Source organism: Tursiops truncatus, chromosome Y (genome assembly GCF_011762595.2).
Source record: "Tursiops truncatus isolate mTurTru1 chromosome Y, mTurTru1.mat.Y, whole genome shotgun sequence".
NCBI lineage: Eukaryota > Metazoa > Chordata > Mammalia > Artiodactyla > Delphinidae > Tursiops > Tursiops truncatus.
In genome coordinates this window covers 3,217,374-3,244,897 of record NC_133428.1, presented here as the reverse complement: position 1 = coordinate 3,244,897, position 27,524 = coordinate 3,217,374, and the positions used below count along the sequence as shown (strand labels likewise).

General features: G+C 42.5%; 1 protein-coding gene across 11 annotated transcripts in view; it reads right to left on the bottom strand.

The window, feature by feature from the left end:
* LOC101323758 (neuroligin 4 X-linked) overlaps window positions 1-27,524 on the bottom strand; it is a 346,024-nt gene that overhangs the window by 244,790 nt on the left and 73,710 nt on the right. For all 11 annotated transcript variants that reach the window (XM_073799736.1, XM_033850213.2, XM_033850215.2 and 8 more), the window contains one exon: window positions 24,828-25,629. In XM_073799736.1, coding sequence (XP_073655837.1) covers window positions 24,828-25,299 — 472 coding nt within the window. In that variant the 5' untranslated portion in view covers window positions 25,300-25,629. The remainder of the gene's footprint in view (window positions 1-24,827; window positions 25,630-27,524) is intronic.

The following is a 27,524-nucleotide window of genomic DNA, read 5'->3' as shown; positions in this document are numbered from 1 at the left end:
GTTGAATCCATTTATTGACGTGTGATGTTGCCTGTCTACATCTACAAGCTACACAGACAAACGGGCATCCCTAAGTATACTTGTGCCTCCCAAGCATTCCATTCACAGGTAGCAGACTGCTTTTTAGCAAGGTCTTTACCTTGTCCTTATTTTTTGCAGCGTTTCTCTCTTTCCATTAAATGATAACAGATGGCAAGTGTAGGAGTTGCATCTCTGTGCCTGAAAGAGACTGCCTGTTTCCTGGGTCTCCATCAAGGGTGGGTGAAAAACTGAAGAAATCTGTCTGTGCGGAGTACGTTGTGGCAAACGTGTATGCTAACATTTCAAGATCCAATGAAAGAGTTCCCTCCCCCCCCAAAAAAACCCCACAAAGCAAATATAAAACAAAATCATACACAAACACCCAAGACTGACAATTTTTCAATACTAAAATGTTTAAAAAGTCCTATTTGGGGAAGGAACCTAAGTGTCCATCAACACTTGAATGGATGAATAAGATGTGGTCGGTATACAATGGAATATTACTCAGCCATAAAAAACGGTAAAATAATGCCACTTGCAGCAACATGGACGGACCTGGAGATAGTAAGTCAGACAAAGACAAATATTATACGATATCACTCATGTGAAATCTAAAAACATGATACAAATGAACTTATTTACAAAGCAGAAATATACTCATAGACATAGAAAACGGTACAGAGGTTCCTCAGAAAACTAAAAATAGAATTATCATATAATGCAGCAATCCTACTCCTGGGCATATATCCAGACAAAACTCTGCACCCCTAGGTTCACAGCAGCACTGTTTACAATGGCCAAGATACAGAAGCAAACTAAATGTCCATCGACAGAGGAATGGATAAAGAAGATGTGGTACATAAACACAATGGAATACTACTCAGCCATAAAAAAGAATAAAATAATGCCACTTGCAGCAACATGGATGGACCTAGAGATGATCATACTAAGAGAAGTAAGTCAGACAGAGAAAGACAAATATTATATGATATCACTTCTACATGGGATCTAAAATATAATACAAATGAGTCTATATACAAAACAGAAACAGACTCACAGACATAGAAAACAAATGTATGGTTATCAAAGGGGGGAGGGATAAATTAGGACTTTGGGATTAACAGAGACACACCACTATATATAAAATAGATAAACAACAAGGACCTACTGTATAGCATGGGGAATTCTACTCAGTATCTTGTAATAGCCTATAATGGAGAGGAATGTGAAAAAAGTATACACACACACACACACACACACACACACACACACAGCTTTATATATATATAAAGCTGAATCACTTTGCTGTACACCTGAAACTAACACACTATTGTAAATCAACTATACTTCAATTTAAAAAAAACTATTTGGGGCTTCCCTGGTGGTGCAGTGGTTGAGAGTCCGCCTGCCGACGCAGGGGACATGGGTTCGTGCCCCGGTCCGGGAGGATCCCACATGCCGCGGAGCGGCTGGGCCCGTGAGCCATGGCCGCTGAGCCTGCGCGTCCGGAGCCTGTGCTCCGCGACGGGAGAGGCCACAACGGTGAGAGGCCCGCGTACCGCAAAAAAAAAAAAAAAACAACCTATTTGACTATCAGATGTATGGTATTCAATTTCTATACCAATTGTGAAAAAAGCTTCCTAATCTTTACAATGTTCCCCACGCCACACTTGCTTCTAGAAATGTCCATCTTACAACTGGATTTTGCCTCAGTCGCTCATACAACAGTGTCATTATATCTTACCATATTGAAATTCCACAAGAAACCTTCTGAAATGGAGAAAAGTACTCAGTGCGAATTCCCTATTGCTGCTGTCGTTAAAGGCCAGACGCTTACCTAAAGCAGACGTGCTTTTGCAACCAAGCTTTCTTTTCATTTTTCAGAGTCTGTGCCTCAGCTTTTTCCCACTAAACTCTGCTGCTGGTGGCATTAATTCTGCTTCACGCACGCCTAATAAATCACTGCAGCTCCACTCTCCTGGCTCTTCTGTAAATCTGGCAACAATGATGTTAATTGTGCATGAAAAATATATTAAAACTGTAAATCATCGCTATTTTCAAGCAGGATGCGAGTAACAAATTTAAAGTAACAAATCAATCCGTCTTCCCTTTGTCCGTATTTGGCCAGAGGCCATTATATTAAAAGCACAAAACCACAGGCTGTCTTTCATCAATTAGGCCTTACTGTTCGCTTCTGAATCTAATCAAGAACAATATAAAATGTACCACCAATCCCATGGTAATGACCACTGACTAATTTCGTTAATGGTGGTGGGAGATTCTCTTTGTATGGTGCATTCTCTGGAGTATTCTGATATGGGGACATTTTTGTACCAGTTGTCTACAAAAGGGCCAAAGTATTTCTTTTTGATGTTTCCTGCTAGCTATAATCATGGCACAGAGGAAGGAGCTCTTGGGTATTTCTCTATCACTTCCTAATGGCAGCAGCTGAATTCTACTTTGCGTTCCAGGCAATAGGAAATAGATTATTTGTTCTACCAAGGATGAAAGATTGATCTTTTATTTTTAAATGTACCTATAGGTATTCCCTTCGAATCTTGCTACACCGCTCGATATAGACAGCAGCACAAAAAAAATTTTTATAACCTAACTTGGGGAGCAGAAGCAACCACAGATAATATCTACCAATAGACTTTTCTCTGCCAAAATTAAAAATAAAAAGTAATTGAGACAACAGTCTCCTATTTTTCTTGTATGCGCTCTCTCCTCCTCTAAATGCTCCATGTCTGGATAAAGAAGGTCGGCAAACTAATCATCAGATAAATTAACCCATCCGTCAGCTTGCTGGATGGGCGATCTAATCCATCCTCACTTCTCTGATGGTCCTTGGAAACGAGGTGCCACAATGGAAACAAGTCAGTCTTTCATGGTCAGAAACTCAGGCACGAGGCCAAGTCAACGACGGGACAGATCACCTCTGCAGAATACATCAAATGACACCATCGAGATGTCAGCTGAGGCCAAGATGAACGAGTGAACAAAGAACAGGCCGACTGAGTAATTAATCTCCAAATGCAGATCAGAGTCTGTCATCTGACTGCTTAAAAACGTTCCTTCATGGGACTCTGGCTGTCAACAAGACAATGCCCAAAGAGGACAAAGGAGACCATACGTGAAACACGCCTGCTGTAGTGCCCGGCACTTGCGCACGTGGTCAGGCAACATTGGGCTCTCTCTCCCCTTCACTGCCCCGCTGGAAATCTACTGCAAGTTGGCTGCAATCTGCCTCTGCGGGGATTTATCTGACGGATCACACTGTTCTCTGTCTCCAGCGTTTCCCAAGCCCTCCAGCAGGTGGGCACCAGGGAGACCCCTGAACGTGCACACTGCACAGGACAGCCGCTCACGACAGAGGATGTCAGCAGTGCTGAGGCTGAGAAGGGCCAATGGCGGGACAAACAGTGGCTGAACGCTGAGATCATCATCACTTTGCCACCACTAACGTTTTAGGAATGTATTCCATGAGGAATATGCACTTGCTAAAAATACTAGACCTACATATATATACTCTGCACACGTAGGTTTCTTTGATGCTGTTGTTCAGTGTTCTGCGATGAAGTTACATGAAGAATTGTTGCAAAGATGACAAGAATGCGTTCCACCAAGAGCAGAGTGAGGTCTCGCTCCTATATTCCACACTGAGATGGTCTCACCTTACTGATGCGGCCCCCGTGCAGAGGGCTGCGGACGAAATGGGAGACATATATTTATACAGTCATATCTCCTGTGCACCACACGTTAACCCGGGTACAGAGGACGTAGAGATCTCTAAAATGCGAAAGAACAGTGCCCGTTGAATATCCTCTTATCCTCATAGCAACCCCGTATCCAACACACCAGCCCTGGGTTCACTCCTAAAGCTTGCACGTCAAAGTCTGACATCTATTATTTAATCATCTAATCATTTAGAACCTAAAGATGATATTACTGACTGAGCCGTGGATTATGCATGTTAGAGGTCATGGGAAAATGACAGAATGGGTCTGTAATCTGTCCATGGTGTGTCTCAGGACATGCAGCTACCCATGCCTGAGGCAGGTTCTGAACACAGACCTCAGCTCCTTGTTCCTTCACGGTCAAGGAGTCCTAAGGAGACCCCTCTGTGTCAACTGTCAGCAGTGGGTGTGTCCCCAGCTACCACCTTCCATTTTCCATAGCTTCCGTGCATCACCTGCTAAGTTCCGGATTTGCTGGTGCCAGGGCAGGCATGTGCTGGTTAGGCTCCCTGGCTGGGTGTGCTAGCCACAGAAGGGCCCCGATGGACTCCAAAAAGATCCATGCTATAGAGCCTGGATGCAGAAGCTGTAGTCCAAAAGGAAGAAGAATTCAAGACAGACTGGTTCTGCTCTCTGTACTCGACTCTGGTTATAGCCAACTTGCTCCCGTACTTTATATATTATTCGTAAGCGTGTACTTACATGCAATAAATGAAAGCAGGCTACAGTACTTCATTCCATGAATAGCTCATAAATTACCTCTCACCTGTTTTATTTATCTTTTATTTCCCCTATCACAAATGTAAATTCTTAGCCATAAATCTCTAGGCGCATTTAAAAAAATTATTTTGTTAAAATGGATTGCTTGAGGCAGAGCTACTGGTTCAAAAGTTATGGACATTTTTATTCTTTTCACACAACCTGCTATGGTTGCTTTTCCAAAAAACATGCTTTTGCATATACCAATTTAGAAAAATGCCTACCAAGAAAAGTCATGCATACACCATAAAACTCTTAAAAGAGAACACAGGCAAAACATTCTCTGACATAAATCATAGCAATGATTTCTTGTATCAGTCTCCCAAGACAAAAGTAATAAGAGCATAAATGAACAAACGGGACCTAAACAAACTTAAAAGCTTTTGCACAGCAAAGGAAATCATCAACAAAACAAAAAGACAACCTACGGAATGGGGGAAAATATTTGCAAACAATGCAACCAGCAAGGGGTTAATGTCCGAAATATACAAACAGCTCACACAACTCAATATCAAAAAAAAAAAAAACAGTAAAAAAAAAAAAAAATGGGCAGAAGACCCAAGTAAACATTTTTCCAAAGGAGACATACAGATGGCCAACAAGCACATGAAAAGATGCTCAACACTGCTAATTATTAGAGAAATGCAAATCAAAACTGCAATGAGGTACTACCTCACACTGGTCAGAATGGCCAAAAAGTCTACAAATAATAAATGCTGGAGCGGGTGTGGAGAAAAGGGAATCCTCCTACACTGTTGGTGAGAATGTAAATTGATGCAGCCACTGTGGAAAACTAAAAAACTAAAAATAGAACTACCATATGATCCAGCAATCCCACTCCTGGGCTTATATACAGAAAAGAGGAAAACTCTAGTTCGAAAAGATATATGTACCCCATGTCCATAGCAGCACTTTTTACAACAGCCAAGACATGGAAACAACCCAAGTGCTCATCAACAGACAATTGGTTTAAGAGATGTGATATATACACACAAACGCTGAAATATTACTTGGGCAGCAAGAAGAATGAAATATTGCCATTGGCAGCAACATAGATGGACCTAGAAATGATCATACTAAGTGTCGTAAGTCAGACAGAGAAAGACAGATATTATACGACATCAATTATACGTGGAATCTAAAAAAATTGTACAAATGCACTTACAAAACATAAACAGACTCAGACATGGAAAACGAACTTACGGTTACCAACGGGGAAAGGTGAGAGGGACAAATTAGGAGCTTGGGATTAACAGATACAAACTACTACACATAAAATAGATAAACAACAAGGACCTATTGTATAGCACAGGGAACTATATTCAACAACAAGGACCTATTGTACAGCACAGGGAACTATACTCAACATCTTGTAATAACCTATAATGGAAAAGAATCTGAAATATATAAAACGGAATCACTTTGCTGTATACCTGAAAGTAACACAATATCGTAAATCAACAAAAAAAGTCATGCATACACATTACTTTGGGCATAGAATATTGTTTTATTACATCTTTGCTGATATTATAGGTGAAACTGTGTTTTCTTTTATTAAATCACATTTAATTACTCTTAAGAAAATTACATAGGCAAGAGTCAGACAGACTTAAAGCCAAATTCTGGTTTTTTCCTTTTACAAACTGGCCAACTTAGATAAAGTATGAACCACCCCCGGCTTCACTTTCCTCATTTGTGACATGGTATTTTGGAGCGCTATTAGGTGTCCTCACTGATAGAGGATGCCCAAGTTTTAAAGCAAAGTGTCTGCTATACAAGCTCACTCACTGAATGCCACCTACTATCATCTTCATTACCATCACCATCATCAACACCCTCCTCACCTCTCTCACTGTCATTATCATGTCCATCACCACAGTCATCATCACCATGACCACCACCACAATTATCAACACAAAAGCATCATCTTCATTGCCGTCATCAACACCACCATCAGTAGCATGAAAATTATGACCGTCACTATCATCAGCATCATCACTACCACCATCATTATCACCATCAACCTCTTCACTGCCATCATCACCATCATGGTATCATCATCTCCGTCACCCTCATCTCGTCATCATCACCATCACCATCTTCACTGCTATCAATAACACCATCATCAGTATCATCAAAATTATGATCATCACCATCATCACCACCATCATCATCACCATCATGGTATCATCATCTCCGTCACCCTCATCTCATCATCATCACCACCACCATCATCATCGTTATCATCACCATTATCTTTCTCATTGCTCTCAAACTCAGCATCATCACCAGCATCACTACCACCAGGATCATCTATTATTATTACTACTACTACGATTATTATCTATATTTATTCATCTATGGGTTGGTTGTTCACTTTGGTCACTGGGATGTTAGTCTTTTATTTAAACGCATTTGATTTTAAAGATCTACCCAAATAAACCGTTGTTGCATGTCCATTAATTAAACTGCCTACAGATACAGTTTACAGCTAGATCCCCTAGGAGGTCACTTCAAAAAGCTACCCTAGGGTAGGCTATTTGGACCATGGTTTCCTAATTATCTCATCGTTTTTTCCTATTTTATTCCTAATGGCAGAAAGGAGTATTTGTTTACACTTGGTTTAGAAATGTGTCAGGTCGAATTTTCCGAGGTCCTTTCTGTGCCTATTATTCATACAATTTCACATATCACGAAACATATGATATTCAAGTAGTGATATAACAGGACTATTATTATTATATATAAACACATCTTGTTCATGACTATTATAGAAAAGATCTTTGTCAGCATCACCTTTGGGGTCATTACAATGCATATTCTTGGGGCCCATCTGTCATCATCGTCTTCAGGGTCATTAAAATGCAGATTCCTGGGGCCCACTCCGCCAAGTTAGTGAGCCAGTGGGGGCCTGGATGAAGCCCAGGAATCTGCGTGTGAAAAACTTCCTGGTTAGTTTGGGAACAACTGCTCTGTAGCATGAACCTCTGGACTCTGTCCTGCATGTCTGTGTATTAACTAGGAGATTCCCAAATGACTTCATGAAGGTATTTCTTTACCTCAAAGGTCAGCAAACTTTTTCTATAAAGGACAAGATAATACGTACTTTAGATTTTCAACCTATATGGCCTGTTTTGCAGTTATTCAACCCTGCCACTGTAGTGTGACAGCAGCCACAGAAAATGGGCCAATTATTGGGTGACGTTTTTTGCCAAGAGAGGCAGTAGCAGCCTCTGAGTTATACTGTCCACTCCTGCTTCACGTTTTCTGCAAGGCAGTGAGGCCCTCTTTTAGCGCGATACTTGTCCTTGCTGGGCTTCTCAATTTTCGTAAGAGCACATCTGTCGATATTCTCGGTAGCCCAGTTGATGACAGAGCACGTTGTCGTGCAACTAACTGATCACAGGAGCTGCACTTCGCGTGCTTGAGCAAAGACTTCCAATTCACTCACCCGGTCTTTTAAACAATGCTCAGCTCAGAGAATCGATATGACCATCAGCCTCTGGGCTCCATCCTTGAACACGTGATTCATGCTCCGCACAGCCATTCGGTCAATCACTTGTCCTTCCGATTCCTCCTTAGCGTATTCTGACTCTGTGAGTCTGGGTGGGACCACATTCAGCAAAGTGGCCTGACAGTTAGAAGCTGCCCAATAAGTAATTCACTGAATGCATGAATCCAAGGAAAAACTGTGTATGTGTTAATGTCAGGGCTCGTAGAGTAGGAAATGTTAACAAACAAAGCCACAGAAAGTCAGTGGTGTAAGGTTACTAGTGGTCCCTCCTTGGATTTACAGAGCTGCAGGACAGAAGACCAGGTTTGACCACCATCCTGCCTTGGATTTACAGAGCTGCAGGACAGAAGACCAGGTCTGACCACCATCCTGCCTTGGATTTACAGAGCTGCAGGACAGAAGACCAGGTTTGACCACCATCCTGCCTTGGATTTACAGAGCTGCAGGACAGAAGACCAGGTCTGACCACCATCCTGCCTTGGATTTACAGAGCTGCAGGACAGAAGACCAGGTCTGACCACCATCCTGCCTTGGATTTACAGAGCTGCAGGACAGAAGACCAGGTCTGACCACCATCCTGCCTTGGATTTACAGAGCTGCAGGACAGAAGACCAGGTTTGACCACCATCCTGAGGAGCCGCCCACCTCAAACCCTCACAAGAAAAGCTCAATGGCCAGCAAGCAGCAGCAGGGTATGACCTCCTGTGCTCCTTGCAGAATCCCCTAATAGAGAACGGAGGAAATGAACTCACTTGTCAACCAATTTCCCAACAGCCGCCCCCCACCCCCCACTGCAACTTTTCCCGTTAAAGGCTTAGGCTGAAATTCGTTCAAATACAAGTTCACTTTCCGCCAGGTCAACTCCCTAAATTGGCTGATCCTTCAGCAAATCCAACCCTTTCGCTGGAATTTTTTTTTTTTTTTTTTTTGGCTGCACCAAGAGGCCTGCGGGATCTTAGTCTCCCGACCAAGGACTGAACCCGTGCCTCCAGCAGTGAAAGCGCACAGTGCCAACCACTGGACCACCAGGGATGTCCCTAGCTGGAACTCTTAAAATAAATGGTGGGCAGATCAGGTTCCACCCTGTCCTAACCCGTCTGCCCCATGTCAGGTCAAGTTTTCCACCTGGAGTTACAGCGTACGTTACCCCGGATTCTGCCATCAGCAAACACATTCCAGACCCAGAAGTGTCTCTGGAGTGTGATGCCCGATGTGGCTCATGTCTCAACTTCCTCCTCGGCTGGATGCTCCTGTCACTTTATATTTATGTAACCAAGAGGTCCAGATACTTACAAAACAGCAGTTAACGCCTCATAAGCGAGGTTTCTCATTTTCAAATCTCTAGGTCCTTCTTTTGGCTGAAAAGAAACCAGTCTAGGGAAGGCTTTGCCACCCAAGCTCACTTCCTATCCCATTACGCCACGCTCCTCTTTCTTGTCTGATTACTATCCCGAGTATGAGGAATAACAACGAACATCAATGAGTTCTGCTTGCTCAGCATTTGATTTCCCTTTGGAGAACCGTCTTTTCTGAATCTCCCCTAAGCTAATTTCCTGCTGGACTCACCCATCCCTCTTCCCCATCCAGAAATGTCTACCTAACCCAGGCCATGCCAATCCAAGGGACTCTTGCCTCTAGATATGGAAATTGGTTCAAAGTTGGCCTGTGACCCAAGCTGGGTCAAAAAAAAATCATCCCCAGGCCAATACGCTTCTCTGAGTTCAATGGGGACGTCACAGGGAAACTCCGGTAACCATTTTTTGCCACCAAATGAAGAGAGCCTCTCTGAGGAGAAAGTCAACATAGAGAAAGAAAGATGGACCCAACCTTTCCGGTGACTAATGGCAATGATTCAGATCCGAGAGCACCATCTCTGAAGCTACAACCACTGCTAGAACTCTCAGTGCATAGACCCAACGAATCCCTTTTTCCCCTTAAGTGAACTGAACTTGAATTTACCTCACTTGCCATCTAAACATTTCTAAGTAATAACCAGTTTGATGAGCTCAAAATCCACATCCCTCCAACCAGTGGGACTTGAGTTATAATTTGGCCAAGTTTTGAAATCCATTTATTTTACCTATCACGTTTGCACCCATTATTGAATGCTTCATAAAAAAGGAGCACACACCTAAATGGTTTACAGCCATCTATTTTTTTTTATCACAGTTTCTGTGAGTCCAGGTACAGCTTCACTGGGTTCTCTGTTTCAGCATCTCTCATGAGGCTTCAAACGAAGGCGTTGGCCAGAGCTGGGGTCTCTTCTGAAATCCGAGTGACTGGGCAAGATCAGATTGCAAGCTCATGGTTGGATTCAGTTCTTTGCAGCCTGTTGAACTGAGGGCTTCAGTTCCTTGCTGGCTGTCGAGCAGACGCAGCCTTCCGTTTCCTTCCATGGGGACCTTTCCAACATGGCAGTTTATTCCAACAAAGCATGAAAACCAAAAAGGCAACAGAAATGATCTGCTACTAAGACATAAATTCCAAGCCAGTGCAATGTAATCACGGCACTGACATCCTATCCCCTCCATCATGTCCCATTGGTTACAGGGAAGTCCTATGTCCTGCCCACCCTCAAGTAGAGGGAACTCCACAAGGGCATGACTACCAGGACACCGGGGTAACGCGAGGCCTTGCTGAGTCAGTCCACCACACACGTCTACACCAAGTGGTGGTGATGCCTGGAACTTTCCAGGGAAAGATGAGAACACTTAGGGCCTGACAGATATGGACTGAGATGCCTCAGAGGGAAGAGCTGGGCCTGCTGATGGCCTGAAGTTGATTCTCAAAGAAGAGAAGGAAGTATAGGATGCAGTAGTAGGATGAGTCTTTCCTCAGGAACGAGAGTTCAGTAGAAGGATGTCAAGTTCATTTTCTGGATCATTAGTGCATAGAATCTTCCATGTGGAAAACCACTGGGATGGGAAGCCAAGATGTTCTTCACTGGTGAGGAGAGGGGGAGAAGACATCCAGGAGACCACGAGGGTGTCAGGAGAGCTTCCCAAAGACAGAGACGGTTTTAGGAACCGTGAACGTGGACGACAGCTGTTCTAGCTTCTTCTGGCCGAGACAGGAGGTAAAGACAGAAAACAAAAAGTCCACGTTGTATTAAGATTGCTAGCACTATTGGGACAAATGACTGCCAACTGGGTGGCTTAAATCAACAGAAATTTAAAGGTCACACTGTTCTGCAGGACAGACATCCAATATTAAGGAGTCAACAGGGTTGGTTCCCTCTGTAGGCTCTCAGGGAGACTCTGTTCCTTGCCTGTGTCTCAGCTCTGAGTTTTTGGTGTTTTTCATCAATCCTTGGTGGGTTTGGGCTTGGAGGTGCATCTCTCCAATCTCTGCATCTCTGCCTCCATCTTCCCGTGGTCTCCTCCCTGGGAATCTCTGCTGTCTTCATTCTGTTCTCCTCTTCCCCCCTCTACTCCCTCTTCCTTCTCCTCCTCCTTTTTCTCCTCCTTCTTCCAATTTAAGCACTCAATACCTATTTATTAAATTCACCATTTGGTCACAGTGCAGCTGTGCACACCTGTGCTAAGATTCTAAGATCCAGTCTCTTGCTTTTAAGAGCCTTTTTCCCAAGAGAGACAAGAAGGACAAAGTGTTCTTGGTGATGTGTTTGACTATCTTTCCTAGGAAGGAAAGATTTAGTTTCTTTCTGACACGTTGAGGAAAACTCCACTTGGATTCCACGGGCGAAGCTTCAGAGAGAAGGTCTGGCTTCCTGGAAGTTTGTGTTTTCTTTTTATGGAGTCCTAGACATGAAAGAAGTGAGACTTACAGCGCTCTTTTTCTTCTTCTCCCACTCCCAGTACCCACCTCTGGTAACCATCAATCTGTTCTCAGTAACTATGAGCTTGGCTTTTTTGTTTTTTGTGGGTTTTTTTGGGGGGGGGGGGTTAGATGTCACATATAAGTGAAAAATACAGTATTTGTCTTTGTCTGACTTACTTCACTTAGCATAATGCCATTGAGATCTGTCCACATTGTTGCAAATGGCAGGGTTTCCTTCTTTTAATGGCTGAATAATATTCCACTGTATATATATCACATCTTCTTTCTCCACTCATCCATCAATGAGCACTAGACTGTTTCCATATCTTGGCTATTGTAAATAGTGCTGCAATGAACATGGGAGTGCAGATATCTTTCCAAGTTAGTATTTTTGCTTTCTTTGGATAAATACCCAGAAGTCGGTTTGCTGGATCATATGGGAGTTCTATTTTATTTTTTTGAGGAACCTCCATACTGTTCTCCATAGTGGCTGCACCAATTTACATTCCCACCAACAGTGCAGGAGGGCTCCCTTGTCTCCACACTCTCGCCAACACTTTTGTCTTTTCAATAGTAGCCATTCTAACAGGTGTGAAGCGATATCTCGTAGTTCTGATTTGCATTTCCTTGATGAGTAATGATGTTGAGCATCTTTTCAAGTACCTGTTGGCCATCTGTAGGTCTTCTTCAGAAAAGGTCTATTCAGATCTTCTGCCCATTTTTAAATTGAACTTTTTTTTTTTTTTTTTTTTTTTTAACAAATATGGTGTCTTGAAAGGACACCAGTCATAAGGACACCAGTCTTAATAAGGACACCGGTCGTAATAGATTTAGGGTCCTGGCTAATACAGTATGACCTCATCTTACCTTGATTACATTTGCAAAAGCCCTATTTTCAAATAAGGTGACATTCATAAGTACTGGGGGGGGGTGGTTAGAACTTCAACATATCTTTTGGCGGGGGACACAATTCTACCCATAACTCAGGTCAACTCAGAACCTGTGACAAGAGAAAAGTCTGAAGACTACATACCCATGGCATAGTCTGTAAAAGTCTTTAAAAGATTCCGACTGGTATTCTGCAGTCTTAGAATAACCATTTCATATCTCACAAACCCCCAAATTCCTCACAGCACCTTCTCATAGCTTATCTAATTTAAATCATGACCACAGCAATAATAAAAACAACTACACAATCTTCATTTGAAGAAAATGCTAGAGGAAGTTCATCTCCGCCTAAGTCTAGAGAAAGGCATATGAGATGTTGAACTCTTTTCCAACCTGTGAACTTTAATTAACTTCTTGGAAATGATTCTACCTCCACTAAATCAAATTATAGATGATTGCGTTTATTTTTTTAATTTATTAATTAATTTATTTTTGGCTGCGTTGGGTCTTTGTTGCTGCACGTGGGCTTTCTCTAGTTGCGGCGAGCGGGGGCTACTCTTCGTTGCGGTGTGTGGGCTTCTCATTGCGGTGGCTTCTCTTGTTGAGGAGCACGGGCTCTGGGCGCGCGGGCTTCAGTAGTTGTGGCATGTGGGCTCAGTAGTTGTGGCTCGCAGGCTCTAGAGTACAGGCTCAGTAGTTGTGGTGTCCAGGCTTAGGTGCTCTGCGGCATGTGGGATCTTCCCGGACCAGGACTCGAACCCATGTCCCCTGTGCTGGCAGGCAGACTCCCAACCACTGCACCACCAAGGAAGCCCAAGACGACTGCATTTAAAATCAGGCAACCTATGGCGTTTCCCAAACTAGGAACCCATTACTGTGTTGGTCATTCCGTCACAATTTTCCACCTCTTTCCTTTGTAACACCTCTGGGACTTTGTATTTCAGGGAAACATGCAGTAAAGAGATTTTGGCTGGGCTGCAGCTGGTAATTCTTGTGCAGGCAACGTCCTGTGAGAAAATCCAAGCCTCAGCTGCAAATTTCTTCATCCTGGCACATGTGATCCGTTTGCTGTAGGAAGCAGAGGGATCGTATTTTCTTTCATGTTCTAACTCGTACTGTAAAATATATTATTGTTTTCTAAAAAAAATTATGAAAACATTCAGTTTCAGGTTCAATATACATGAGCCAAGAGCTGAAGGCATTTGCCAAAGAAAAAAACTAACATGAACTCCAGGTATATACAACACATATCATGATTTGAGAGCAAATGCTTGCCTATGGGTTGACATCGGCAATAATTCTTGGTACCAAGACATCCACCTAAGAGTAAGACACTCAATTGATACGCTCTCCACAGTTGGCTAGGGAAGAGGATGAGAGGGTCCTAAAGGCATCTGCAGGAGGAAATGAAGCCTGCTGAGGATGCTTGCATGAGACAAGGTGGAACACAATATCTTGTCTTCAAAGATTTCCAAAGCAAGAGGCTGGGAGAGGAAGGAATCCAGTTGGCTTTGCTTTAGCTCTGTTGGTAGAGATGGCACATGGATAGATCACCAGCCCTTTCCAACGGTGAAAGGAACTCCCTTACAAACCTGCAAACGTCTTCATCGGCCAGCTCCAAAAAGGGCTGCATGTCCAGGAACTGTCCGTCGTCCATTTGATCCATACATTCAAGTAGATGGTTCATTAAGTTCACAAATGCTTTCAAAGGTTTACAGTCTCCTGGGGGTGTAGCCTTGTAAAATGATTGGAGTGAAGCTCTAGGAATACGGAGAAGGATGTTTCACCTCTGCTTACGACTTCAGGGGGTTAATGACCAGAGGAACACTGCATTGAGAAAGTCCGGGTGAAATGGGTCCCACAGCTCCTTCTACGTGGAAGATTTCACAATTCTGTGATTTATGTGCTAGTTGATGCCATCACTCACCCCCAGGTAATATGATGATTGGGTAGTAGGATATTCAATGTACCACAATCCCTTTCTTTGCAAAAAATGCATGAGATGCAAACATCCTTGTACAACGTGCTGCAGTGGAATCTGATCTCATCATCTGATTTAAACTCAGAAGGAAATATCTAATCTAAGCTAATATGTTTTTACCAGTGTAATTTTCTTAGGGAAGATACAGTTTTCTAAGGTTTAATACTCTATTTTTAAATCTAAACTACTTTTTTAAAACACACAAAATGTTATAGCAATATCACATTAGTTATCCGGAGGTACACATCATAAAATATAGAGTTATGAAAGTATTTCACTAGGTAAAAATCTGGGGGGAGCAGTAAAGCTTTGAATGATTTTTAAAAAAAATTCCAGGCGATAAGTACATCTGAATTTGGTAAGAAAGAACCTCGTGTTCTTTGATTTAACCTTACTGCACAGTCTGTTGAGAAGAAGGATATGCATTAGCATTCCTTTGGATGGAATTCCATTTATGAATCCTCCAATGTCGAAAATATAACAATGCAAATGCAAAGTGAGTACTCTGCGTGTTAAACTATACCATCAAAGCACCTTCCTATAGTTCTGTCATGATTTTATCCCTCCCTCTTTCCCCATTTTATACTTTTTATGTCTTGGTCCATCTAGAGAAGCAACAAATAAGCTTCATTTGGGGGGATTCAGAAAGCCCTTCTTCATTCCACAACACAGGAGTATATGCCTTGGATATCCATCTCAAGATTGGTGGAAACCTTTCCATCATGGCTCCTCAATGGAAAACATAAATTTCAAACTGCTTTCTTTTTTCTTTTTCTTTTCGTGGAAACGTAAAGCATTCCCTGCTTGAATTCACTGTGCCAACTGATCCGTTTCTGAAACTTTAGTTTTTGTTCGGACTCATTTACTTTCCCATCAAAGGGCTTACATTTCTTTACGTCACCTCTTGGACTTACCCAAAGCCCTGCATATGTTAAATGCAAATAGTGATTTATCAATATTTTTCAATGAATCACCTAAAAAAGGCTGTAAAGAGAATAAGGAATGGAGGAGAGACAAAAACACACAAAAGAATCAGAGTTGGGACCTGGAGATCCATGGACTATCTGGCTGGGGTTAGAACTACAGTGTACACATGGGAAGTGTAGATAGGGTAGATGGGATGTCAGGTGAATATGCTCATTTTTTGATGGAATGATGGATTATGTCATGTCATAAAACAGATAGAACAGAACATTGCTCAAAGCATACATTTTAAAGAAAACTGATAGCAGTGTTTCGGAACATGTAATTTTCAGATTGTGTCAAAACCAACTACAAAAGCTCCTTTGCTTGAGACAAATCAATGTCTTTCAGTGTTCCTCTCTTTCTGATGGGAACACACACTCTTCCCCAGGGCAAACTTGACTACTGTACACACAACCACATTCACAACGGATGAGAGAGCATCTTGATTAAGGTAAACTTCAGAGGGCTTGGAATTCAGAGAGGAAGGCAGAGTCTCATCATCTCCATGTGCTTTTTGGCTTTTTCCAGAAAATTGTAACACACTGGATCTTAAAGGAATCACGGATGTTTTTTCCTGTGGGCTTTCTTCCAACATCCTACACACAAACACAGCCACGCAGACACACATACACACCCCACAAACTATATACCAATGTCAGTCATCACCACTCAAAATAATCAGACATGTGAAATCTAACAAGAAAAATTCTTTTCATTTTTTTTTCTCTGTTTCCAGTTGTGGAAACTCACTTCGCCAAGCCTAAATAGAATATTCGATTGAATTAATAAGACAGAGACTACCGTGTCTCTCGTCTTCATTTTGTCTTAACAAGTGGTTAGCACATGAACAGATCACTCTTTTTCAGACTCTCTCTCTGCCTCGGTTGCCTGTGAGTTCCTGGATGATGTGTAGGTCTGATTTATTTACGCAGGGCTGCTGAAGACAGCCTGGTTTAGGAAAACCAAACAACAGACTAGATAGACAGGAACCTACTCCCCACCTGGGCACTCAAGGAACTTCAGGGTTCGAATGACAGATACTGTAATGAGATGAACACTGAATTACCCGAAAATTAAAGTTATAAGAACATACTAATTTTTTTCTTTTATAATCATTTCTTACAAAGTAGCTTACTCCAACATCACTATAACCCTAATATTCACAGGAAGTACAGTACTATTATTATTTATAACTGAGGTCACTCAATGTTAAAAAGGTTGAAGGCTTTGCCAACACAGTATGCAAAAGAAACAACAGTGTCCAAACCAGCAGTGTCTCTGGCAACAAATGACGCTCTTACATGTCCTGGGGGCGCGACTGCACGAGTAAATAAGGAGGAGATTTCTGGACCCTGACACATACTCGAGCAGACTAACTGCACCTCAACTTTCTATCTTGAACAGTTTGTTTGCAATGGTTATAATACGCATGCATAGCAAAGGGTTTTTTTTAATACATCCTAAGTCATTTGGACTTGTTCTAATTGTCAAAAAACTTACAAATTGCTAATGGAATTGAGTTAAAACTCATGTTTTTGAAAAGGACACGTGTAAGGGGAAATTCTCTTCTTTAGAGAACAGTTTTTCTGAATTCCTCTAACAAGGCGCACTGACCAAATAGCATTATTCATAATATACATAATTTCTAAACCCACCACGGGATTATTTTTCTGTTGGTGAATCTCTTAAGCTGGGAGAGAAACACATGTTGTCAGAAATCGACTCTAGTTTAACCATGTTCACAAAATACTAAATTCTTTTCAATTAATCCTTGTCAGGGAGATACTTATTAAATAATCTTTCCTAATTATCTTCACTTCCAAGCCACGGTCTACACAGCATCAAAAATCCCCCGACAGATGAAAATGGGAATCATTTAATGATTTTCACATAGCTGCCCGCTGATGTGGACTGGCTAAAACATCTTTCTCACTGTGTTAACTTGGTCAGCTTTTAGTTTTTGCCACTAAAACCAAACTTTGCCACTCTGCCTCCAACCGAACTAGACTTTGCCACTCTGCATGCAACCGAACTATTTGTGACGTGATGAAAAGAGAAAAGCAATTAATGTTTCCGTTATCTCACAGAAAAAAATAGTGCTATTGTCGGTGGATGTTCTCAGATCCTCTTCCAAGAAATGAATTTTAATGCTTTCTTGATGATTAATTTCTGTACTTCAAACAGGATGCTAAAAAATCCGTTTGACAGCTCAGGCTAAAAAAGATAAAGCTTAGGAATAAAGCAGAACAAGATAATACTCTGCTCTTTAAAAAAAAAATGCCATTCCGGAAATAATGCCATTTGCAGCGACATGGTTGGAGCGACAGATTATCATACTAAGTCAGTCAGACAGAGACAAATATGATATCACTTATATGTGGAATCTAAAATACTACACAAATGACCTTATCTACAAAACAGAAACAGACTCACAGACAGAGAGGACAGACTTGTGGTGGCCAAGGGGGAGCGGGATGGAGGAGGGATGGTCTGGGAGTTTGGGATTAGCAGATGCAAGCTATCATATATAGAATGGATAAACAACAAGGTCCCACTTTAGAGCACAGGGAACTATATTCAGTATCCTGTGATAAACCAAATGGAAATGAATATGAAAAAGAATATGTATGTATAACTGAGTCACTTTGCTGTACGGCAGAAATTAACACAACATTGTAAATCAACTATACCTTCTATTTTAAAAATGCCACTCCTCAAAATTCCCTTTTGTTAAAGCCATACTGCGAACTGTCAGAAGTGATGGATGCTTGGTCCTGTTTCTTAAGCTGACCCCTCCAATACTACAGTAATTACTTATGTTAGAGACAATACACACGTATTATGTACTGGACGTTATATGAGACCAATATGCATATGCAAATTAGCTGAAAAGTTCTGGTTCTCTTTTCTACTATTACCTGTGCTCCACTAACATCAGATTACAGAGTCGTTATAAGTACAAGATACTAGACAAAGCACTTCATATGGATTAATACCTTAAATCTCCCAGCTCATCTTTATTTTACACGCAAGGAAACTGAGGCATGTACTAGCCAAGGAACTTGTCCATAATCACTCAACTGGTAAGGGAACAGGCTGGCATTTGCCCCCTGGCAGGCAAGTTCCTGACCAATCCTCCAAGCTGAGCTGAAGGAGTGAACGGAATTGACACTAGAAAGGGTACAGAAAACGTGTCTGCACCCCTCATGTTCATAGGGGTCCATAGGTTGTTTCCAAGCAATGGAAACAACCTAAGTGTCCTTCTATGCATGGACAGGTAAAGAATTTGTGGTGTAGTTACACAATGAAATATCACTGAGCCATAAAAAAGGAAATTCCTGCTGTTTGTGGTAACGTGGATGGACCCTGATGGCATCATGCTAAGTGACATTAGGAAATGGCAAACACTGTATTCACTCCTATGTGGACTCTACACAAAAAACACATGATATCACTTATACGTAGAATCTCAAAAAAATATTACAAATGAACTTATTTACAAAACAGAAACAGAGTCACAGGTGTAGAAAACAAACTCATGGTTACCAACAAGGGGGAAACCGGGGGAGGGGTAAATTGGGAGACTGGGATTGACATATACACAACTATATATAAAACAGATAACTAATAAGGACCTGCTGTAGAGCCCAGGGAACTCTACTCAATACTCTGTTAATGGCCTCTATGGGAAAAGAATCTTAAAAAGAGCGGAACTATGTATATGGATAACTGATTCACTCTGCTGTACACCTGAAACTAACACAACATTGTAAGTCAGCTATACTCCAATAAAAAATTGATTGAAAAAATAAACAAAAAACAAACAAAACCACCCAACTCGTAGAAAAAGAGATCAGATTTGTTGCAGCCAAAGGTGGGGGTAGAGGAATGGGGGATTGAATGAAGGTGGTTGAAAGGTACAAACACCAGTTCCACGACAAGTAAGTACTAGGGGTATAATGTACAGTGCTGATGACTCTAGTCACCACTGCTCTATGAGATACAGCAAAGCTGCAAAGAAAGTAAATCCTAAGACTTCTCATCATGAGGAAAAAACTTTTCCTTTTTTTTCTTTTTCCCGTACCTGTACGAGAGGACGTATGTTAGCTGAAACTACTGTGATCGTTTCACGATATGCGGAAACCATACCATCATGCTGTCCCCCTTAAACGTGTACAGCAATAGATGTCAACTATATCTCAATAAAACCGGGGGGCGGGTAAGAATTAACTGACATTCTGTCAAATAAATTCATCAATAAATTATTTTTTAAAAGGATAGAGAATCACTTTCCCCATAACAGATCAGATCTTGAGGTCTAGAGGGAAGGAATGGGGAGCCCAAAAGATTTTGCTAACGCAAAAGAAGACATTTAGAGGTACCGCTGCCATCGTGAGGGACATTTTGCAGAGACAGATGAGAAAAGACGACCATTTGGATGTTTTGCTCTATGCCATTCACTGACACCTACTCTGGACATCTGTTTTAGATGCCTGGGAAATCTTAAATACCCGTTCATTATGTTCCTGTGTAAAATCAGTGAATCTTTTGAATATGACATTTAGTAAGAGTTGCCATAAATCTGTTCTAAAACGAGGAACCAAAAGTTGGGTGTCTACTTTCTACAGGTTAAACCTCAAATCTGCAAAATATCCACCCACCAACGGGAACCAACTTTGTCTCCTTGATATGTATAAGGGAAAGCGGCAAATGTTAACCACCCACTGTTAAAATGAGTGTGGGGGTTGTTTGTTTTTTAACCAGTTATTCTGGAGGTTGAAAGGGTAACAAACGAATTAGCATCTCAGAATGGGCAGCAACTCGGAAAGCTCAGAACAACTCTTCAGTGCTGTGTATGTTGCTTTCAATTAGGGTATTTATATTAAAGGCTGGCAAAACTCTATGAGTTTCCGTTGCCGCTGGGACAAATTGGCACCAGTGTTGCGGCTTCGAGTGGCAGATATTCAGGATCGTAGAGTTCTGAAGGTCAGAGTTCCACTGGGCTAAAACTGAGGGGTGGGCAGGGCTGTGCTTCTCTCTGGGGCTCAAGGAGAGAACCCATCTCTTGTCTTTTCCAGCTTCGACAGGCTTCAGGGTTCCTCAACTCTTGGTTCCGCCTTGTCCTCAAAGGCAGCAATGACCACTGTGCCTTTTTTCCATTGTTTCCCTCTGGCCCTCATCACCTTTTCTGCTTCCTTATTCGCAACAGAGCATCTTTGTTATTAAATATGGACCCACCCAGATAAACCAGAATATATTCCCTGCATCTTAAAGTCAATGGATAAACAAATACCATAACAATAGGGACAGAGTAAAGGGACAAAATAGGTAATTAAATAGTTAATCCCACTAGGGGATTGTACGTAAAGGAAAAAGTATGGGAGACCCTGTAAGTTAATGATCATTCAAGAAAGCAGGCGTGCTGAGCCACAAAGCCAGGCAGCCTTATTAGCAACAAAACCATGCGACAGAAGAGCAAGACGTGCCCCAAAACAATAAAAAAAAATGGTGGCATGAGACCCACATCCTGCCCAGTGAGCTAAGTTAATGACCCCTAGGACATGCTCTCTGCACACATAAAAAGCAATAATTTATGAAACGGTGACATTTCAAAGTGAAAGACCCTCACTGTACTGAGACCTGAAATAATTCTTCCATGTGCCATGACAGTCCCAGCTTGACCATGTGGGGGACAAGAAAACTCCCCTGCCTGATGTGGTGGACAAGCTAAGGACGGAAGCCTGACGTCTACCCAAGAATGAGGAAGAGGGTGGTCTTCTCCCCCTCCCCACTTTTCCTTTGATTATAAAACTGCAGCCCAGGGATTCCCTGCTGGCGCAGTGGTTGAGAATCCACCTGCCGATGCAGGGGATACGGGTTCGTGCCCCAATCTGGGAAGATCCCACATGCCGCGGAGCGGCTGGGCCCGTAAGCCATGGCCGCTGAACCTGTGCGTCCGGAGCCTGTGCTCCGCAACGAGAGAGGCCACAACAGTGAGAAGCCCGCGTACCACCAAAAAAAAAAAAAAACTGCAGCCCACTAAGTTCTCAGTGGCTCACGGCACCCTCTCACCTACCTGCTTGTAAGCCTCACAAGTATCCTATTCTAATAAATCACTCCTTATCTATCACTTTGCCTCTCACTGAATTCCTTTTTTTTCTTTTTAATATTTATTTATTTATTTGGCTGTGCTGGGTCTTAGTTGTAGAATGCAGGACCTAGTTCCCTGACCAGGGATTGAACCCGGGCTCCCTGCATTGGGAGCACGGACTCTTAACCGCTAGACCACCAGGGAAGTCCCTTGCTGAATTCTTTCTGCACTGAGACATACAGAACCGGAGCTCCTCAGAGCCCGCCCGAAAATGTCACCTAGCGGTTTCAATTCCATCAGCAACCTTCATCCCCTTGGCCCTGTAAGGTAACATATTCAAAGGTTCCAGGGATTAGGACGTGCCCTTCTTTGGAGGAGGCGTTGTTCTGCCTACAACAAGTCTCTGTGTGTCTCTCGAAATTAAGCATGCTTGTCTCTGTGGCCATGCCAACATGTGAAGCCTGACTAGCCCAGGACAGGAACTCAGAACTATCATGGGTAGGGAAGTCAGATGGCCACACCATTGGATGAATGCATCACGACAAATCTAAAACAAATAATGGAGTACCAGAGTGGAATATTGAATTCCAAATAGCCAATACGGCTGTGCACACACTTAATGAAATGCACTGTTATGAATTAAGATATGCCCTAAAGCAAGGTCTTTGGAGAAATCAGCATGACGCCATCATTTCCATGTGTTATTGTACAAGTGGGGTTTATTCATTTAGCAATAACCAATAATTAAACATCTAATCCTCCACGTTGATTCACAAATGGATGCAAATCATCTATTTTTAAACCCTCAAAACTCCTGACCCAATAGGCTGTGATTTTCTGTTTCTGCAAACACACGGGCATATAGCTTCCCTCACCAGCAAAATTCCATTATGTATCTATCGTAGGGAGATCAAATTTACCTATTCAGCCCCTACTAGATTTCTGACTCTCCCGCCAAGATGCTGTGAGATATCGTGTGCCAGAGTGCTCTAAAAAGCCCAGAGGAATCAACAGGTAGCAGTGCCTTTATTCTTAAATTTAGATTGCTTCTCTAGGAGGCAGCTTTTTTCACGTGTTTCTAGTCCCAAATTCCTATTCAATCCTGAACCACAAAGAAACGGCCGAATCATTTATGGGGTCAGTCCACACAACTGCACATCTATGGGTCTGTCATCAGGGAAGCTACTGATTTGTCTTCCTGGGCGGTGTAACTGTACCCCGACCTCTCAGAAGCAGGCATTCTATTTGAAGTGCATCCCTTGTTTGGAAGGTGAACGCTATAAAGTCACTGGTTCAGAGACACCAGCATATCAAATTTATGATGAAAGCAATTTTATTTTATTTTTTTTAAAGGTTTTTTGTTTGATGTGGACCATTTTTAAACATCTCTATTGAATTTGTTCCAATATTGCTTCTGTTTTATGTTTGTTTGTTTGGTTTTCTTTTTTGGCCATGAGGCACGTGGGATCACAGCTCCCCGACCAGGGATCAAACCGCACCCCCTGCATTGGAAGCAAAGTCTTAACCACTGGCCCGCCAGGGAAGTCCCATGAAAGCAATTTGAATCCTTTACCCTGTTTTGTTTCCACCACCCTGTCTTTGCTTCTTTTTATTCCTTTCTTTGAATAGATAAGAAAGACCATGACCCAGGTGGCTTTGAACTGAGAACTCTAATTGGTTTGGGTGGGGTTATCCATCCTCTTACATACGCACCAAGCAGCTACTGAGCACTAGGGCAGCTCAGCACAGGGCACGGAAGTAAGGCGTCCAGTGTCAGTTTAACCCCTTGAACCCTATTCAAGACCTAGACTTTACAAGGTAATTGTGAGATCTGTCACCACAGTGACAATAGCCACATGCCAGACGCTACTAACATAATGAAGCTGAACCCTTTCACTTTCTCTGGGCATTCCTTGTCATCTCCCTAACAGACTGCCCCCATCCCGGTTTCTCGAGAAAGGTGCCCACGCCACCTCTTTGCATCTGCACGGAGAAAGAACGATATGGCAGATGCAATCCGACTTTGGGTATCACTGAATAATGTCATCATTTATGGCAGACTTTCAGCCAAAGCTCACTGACAAACATCTCCCAAGGATTAAAGGTAAAAAAAGGAAAAGAAATGTCTGCATGAAAGTTACCAAGGACAAGGACACACTTCAGTTTCTACAGTAGACAGTGGTGGCTATGATTCCTCTCAATTACTTTTTTTTAGGTTCTAGGAAGATTTCATTCTATGTTTTTCCTTCTCCTTGTATAAAAAAGAGCACATGCAAACAAGCAATGAGAAACGGACGTGCATTGTAGACTAATTTGAGTCTGGTTGGTCTTTAGCAAACATTTTAATTTAAGGTCTACTTGAACAAGGAGATATCCAAGTTTTACTAGTATTGGATTAAGTTAATACATGGAACATGATTGTTTTCACAGATTTTCAGTGTTGTGTTCTCCAAAAGAAAAGGGGCATTTTGTTCAAGCAAGAAAATCATTTTTCTAACGTAGTTAGAATCATCTGACGACACACATTTGCCATTTGACTGCAGTGAATATTGGCAGGAAATAAAGTCCAAATGTATATCAACAACATGGATTCTGAACAATCAAGTCCAATTGTTTTATCAAATATCCCTTGCTTGTGTATTTAAAACAATCAGTGGCTCCCTTTAAGACTCAAAAAGTGCTAATATCTTAAGGCATTAGAGCCAAAGCAACCATTTCTTGTATAATTTTCAGGTGCTCACTCCAGCACGCAAATGTTCTTAATTCTATTAGTTTCTCTAGATCCACTCCTTTACAGATGATTCAGGTATAACATAGAACACTATATGCTCAGACTGGTAATCACCTGCAAATCAAGACGACAGCAATGCTAAAAAGGCAATATATGGAAAGAATTAAGTCATTAATTATGATACTTTCCATCGATTAGACACTGCGTAAATTCAAGTCGAATAAGTGGTTACTGAGATAACTGAATATGAAAAAAAAAAGAATGGTTATAGAAAATACCACGCACAGGACATTATACAACCCTCTTGGCAAATCTGAGGCTGAGCGAGCAGGTGTTTTCTGTTTAGAATAAGTACTTACCATCCTCCGTGGGCACATAGATATTCAAATAAAGGCAGTCTTCATTCTGATCTTGAACGTAGGTCATCAGAGTATCCAGATTGGCAGTAAACCAGATGGGCAGCATGTCATGCAAGAGAGACCGCTCATCCAGGTGCTGGGGGCACACGGCAGCAAACTGAGTGGCGTTCCGAACCCCAGTCCACGAGGAGGGGGGTTCCGGGGGCTGAAACCGCCTTTCCCCAGTAGGAGGCGAGGCATAAGGGACCCCCAAGTATTGCTCCACTGGACCCAAAATCTCATTGGGCAGCGGTGTTCTCAAGCCCCTGATTTTGCCGTAATTGGTGTTGACCACAGGATACTGCGCCTGGCTGTCGATGAGCGTGAACTTGATGGCCAGGGCAGTGATCCACAGCAGGACGTTGGAGTTCACCATGACACAGACCGGGGTGAAGACCAGCGGAAGCCATAACAGTCCCTGGGGTCTCGACATGGTTCACCACCACATCCGCGGGCGTCCGTGCGATGCAACTCCAAGCAAAGCAAGCCGTGAAGGGAGCCTGCAGAGAGAGACGGCTTTCCAGGGACCAAGACCCTGGAGAGGGGAAGGGCTCGCTAGGAAGCCTCTTCGATGGGTCATAGACAGAGCCCGAGCTTAACAACAAACCCGGCGGTTTTCTCAGCAGCCCATCACAGGACAGCAGCCCTCTCTTAATCCTGGTGCCGAATTCCAGCCCGTGCGAGGCTCCAAGGAAGCGGTGACCATCCAACACCTCCCCGGGGCAGCGATCACTTAGGAGACCTCCAAGGCAGAGCGGTCAGCCTAATGGGAGAAAAAAGCAGACAAGGCTAAGGAAGGCAAGACCACTGCCACCAATGGCGTTTGCTGCGTCTTCCATGCAACCCTCAACATCACGCGAGGAAATCTCATTCACCGATGCATCTGTAGAGCGGCATCTGCGGGCAGTAGAATTTCGCCAGACAACCGCTGGTCTAAATTTCTACAGTGAGTCCCATCAGCAAGAACGATGCCAGTACTCCGGAAACATTCAAGTCTTTGTTCAATGAACAAACACACTGCCAAAAGTTACACACATCGCACAGATAACTGTACTGATGTCTCCTAATTGCACTATTATTGATAATATTAGCCCAGCAATGGATAGGCACTCCCAAAACACTGTTTCTCAGATGTTTAAGAAAACTGTCACTTTATACATAAAATAAACAAGGACCTACTGTATAGCACAGGGAACTATACTCGGTATTTTGTAATAACCTATATGGGAAAAGAATGGATATAGGTATATGTTTAACTGAATCACTGTGCTGTACACCTGAAACTCAACATTGTAAATCAACTATACTCCAATATAAAGTAAATATATTTTCTCCCATTCTGAGGGTTCCCTTTTCGTCTTGTTTATGGTTTCCTTTGCTGTGCAAATCCTTTTAAGTTTAATTAGGTCCCATTTGTTTATTTTTGTTTTTATTTTCATTACCCTAGGAGGTGGGTCAAAAAAGGTATCACTGTGATTTATGTCAAAGAGTGCTGCAAAGCAGAAATAGAGACACAGATGTAGAGAACAAACATATGGATACCAAGTGGGGAAGGAGGGTGGGATGAACTGGGAGATTGGGATTGACATATATACGCTACTATGCATAAAATAGCTAACTAATGAGAACCTACTGTATAGCACAGGGAACTCTACTCAATGCTCTGTGGTGACCTAAATGGGAAGGAAATCCAAAAAAGAGGGGACATATGGATACGTAGAGCTGATTCACTTTGCTGTACAGTAGAAACTGTAATACAACACTGTAAAGCAACTGTACCCCAATAAAATTTTTAAATAAATTCATATATACATACATACACTAATAAATACATAAATAAATGTAAAAAAAAAAACTGTCACTTTTTCCTAAGGTATTATGAGTGGAGCTCTAAAAGTTTTCCAAGACGGGTAAAGGGAAGTGTGCAACCAGACCAGACTGGTTTCATGCCAGGTGGGTATTTACCAGCGAACATAAAGGGAGCAACATGCAGTGGAAAGAGCATCGACACCGGATATTCATCCTCCTCGGGCTACGCAGGGGCACGTGTCTGTAGGCTCCAGACATCATCGCCCTGAATCTCAGCTTCCTTGTAAGAAACTGAACAAGATGCTGCATCTCAAGTACGTGCCGTACTGCTTGTCACATCAAGACACCATTCATAATTAAGAGTGTGGATACAGCAATCCCGATCTTCATGTAAAGCACTGCATGCCTTCAAGGGTAAACCCTGCAGCCTATTTAAGAACCTTCTGGTACATCTGAGTCATCTTCCTACTGAGTCTGGGAGGAGTTAACTTTTAAAGAGTGACCTCCTTGGGAATTCCCTGGCAGTCCAGTGGTTAGGACTCCGGCGCTCTCACTGCCAGGGCCGCGGGTTCAATCCCTGGTCGGGGAACTGAGACCTGCAAGCCACGAGGCACCCCCAAAATAAAGAAAACAAAAAGGACCGCCTCAATTTGTCCCTACGGGATCACACGACGACTCTCCCCAGATAAACCACTGCGCGCAGGACATTCAAGACTGTCGCACGTGAGTACCACAAATGATGCATTAGAGACAGAAAACACTTCATGAGGTGTTGCAGGGCCTCTACCTTTCTTTTAATCAACATTTTTTTACTGAAGTACAGTTGATGTACAACGTTGTATTAATTTC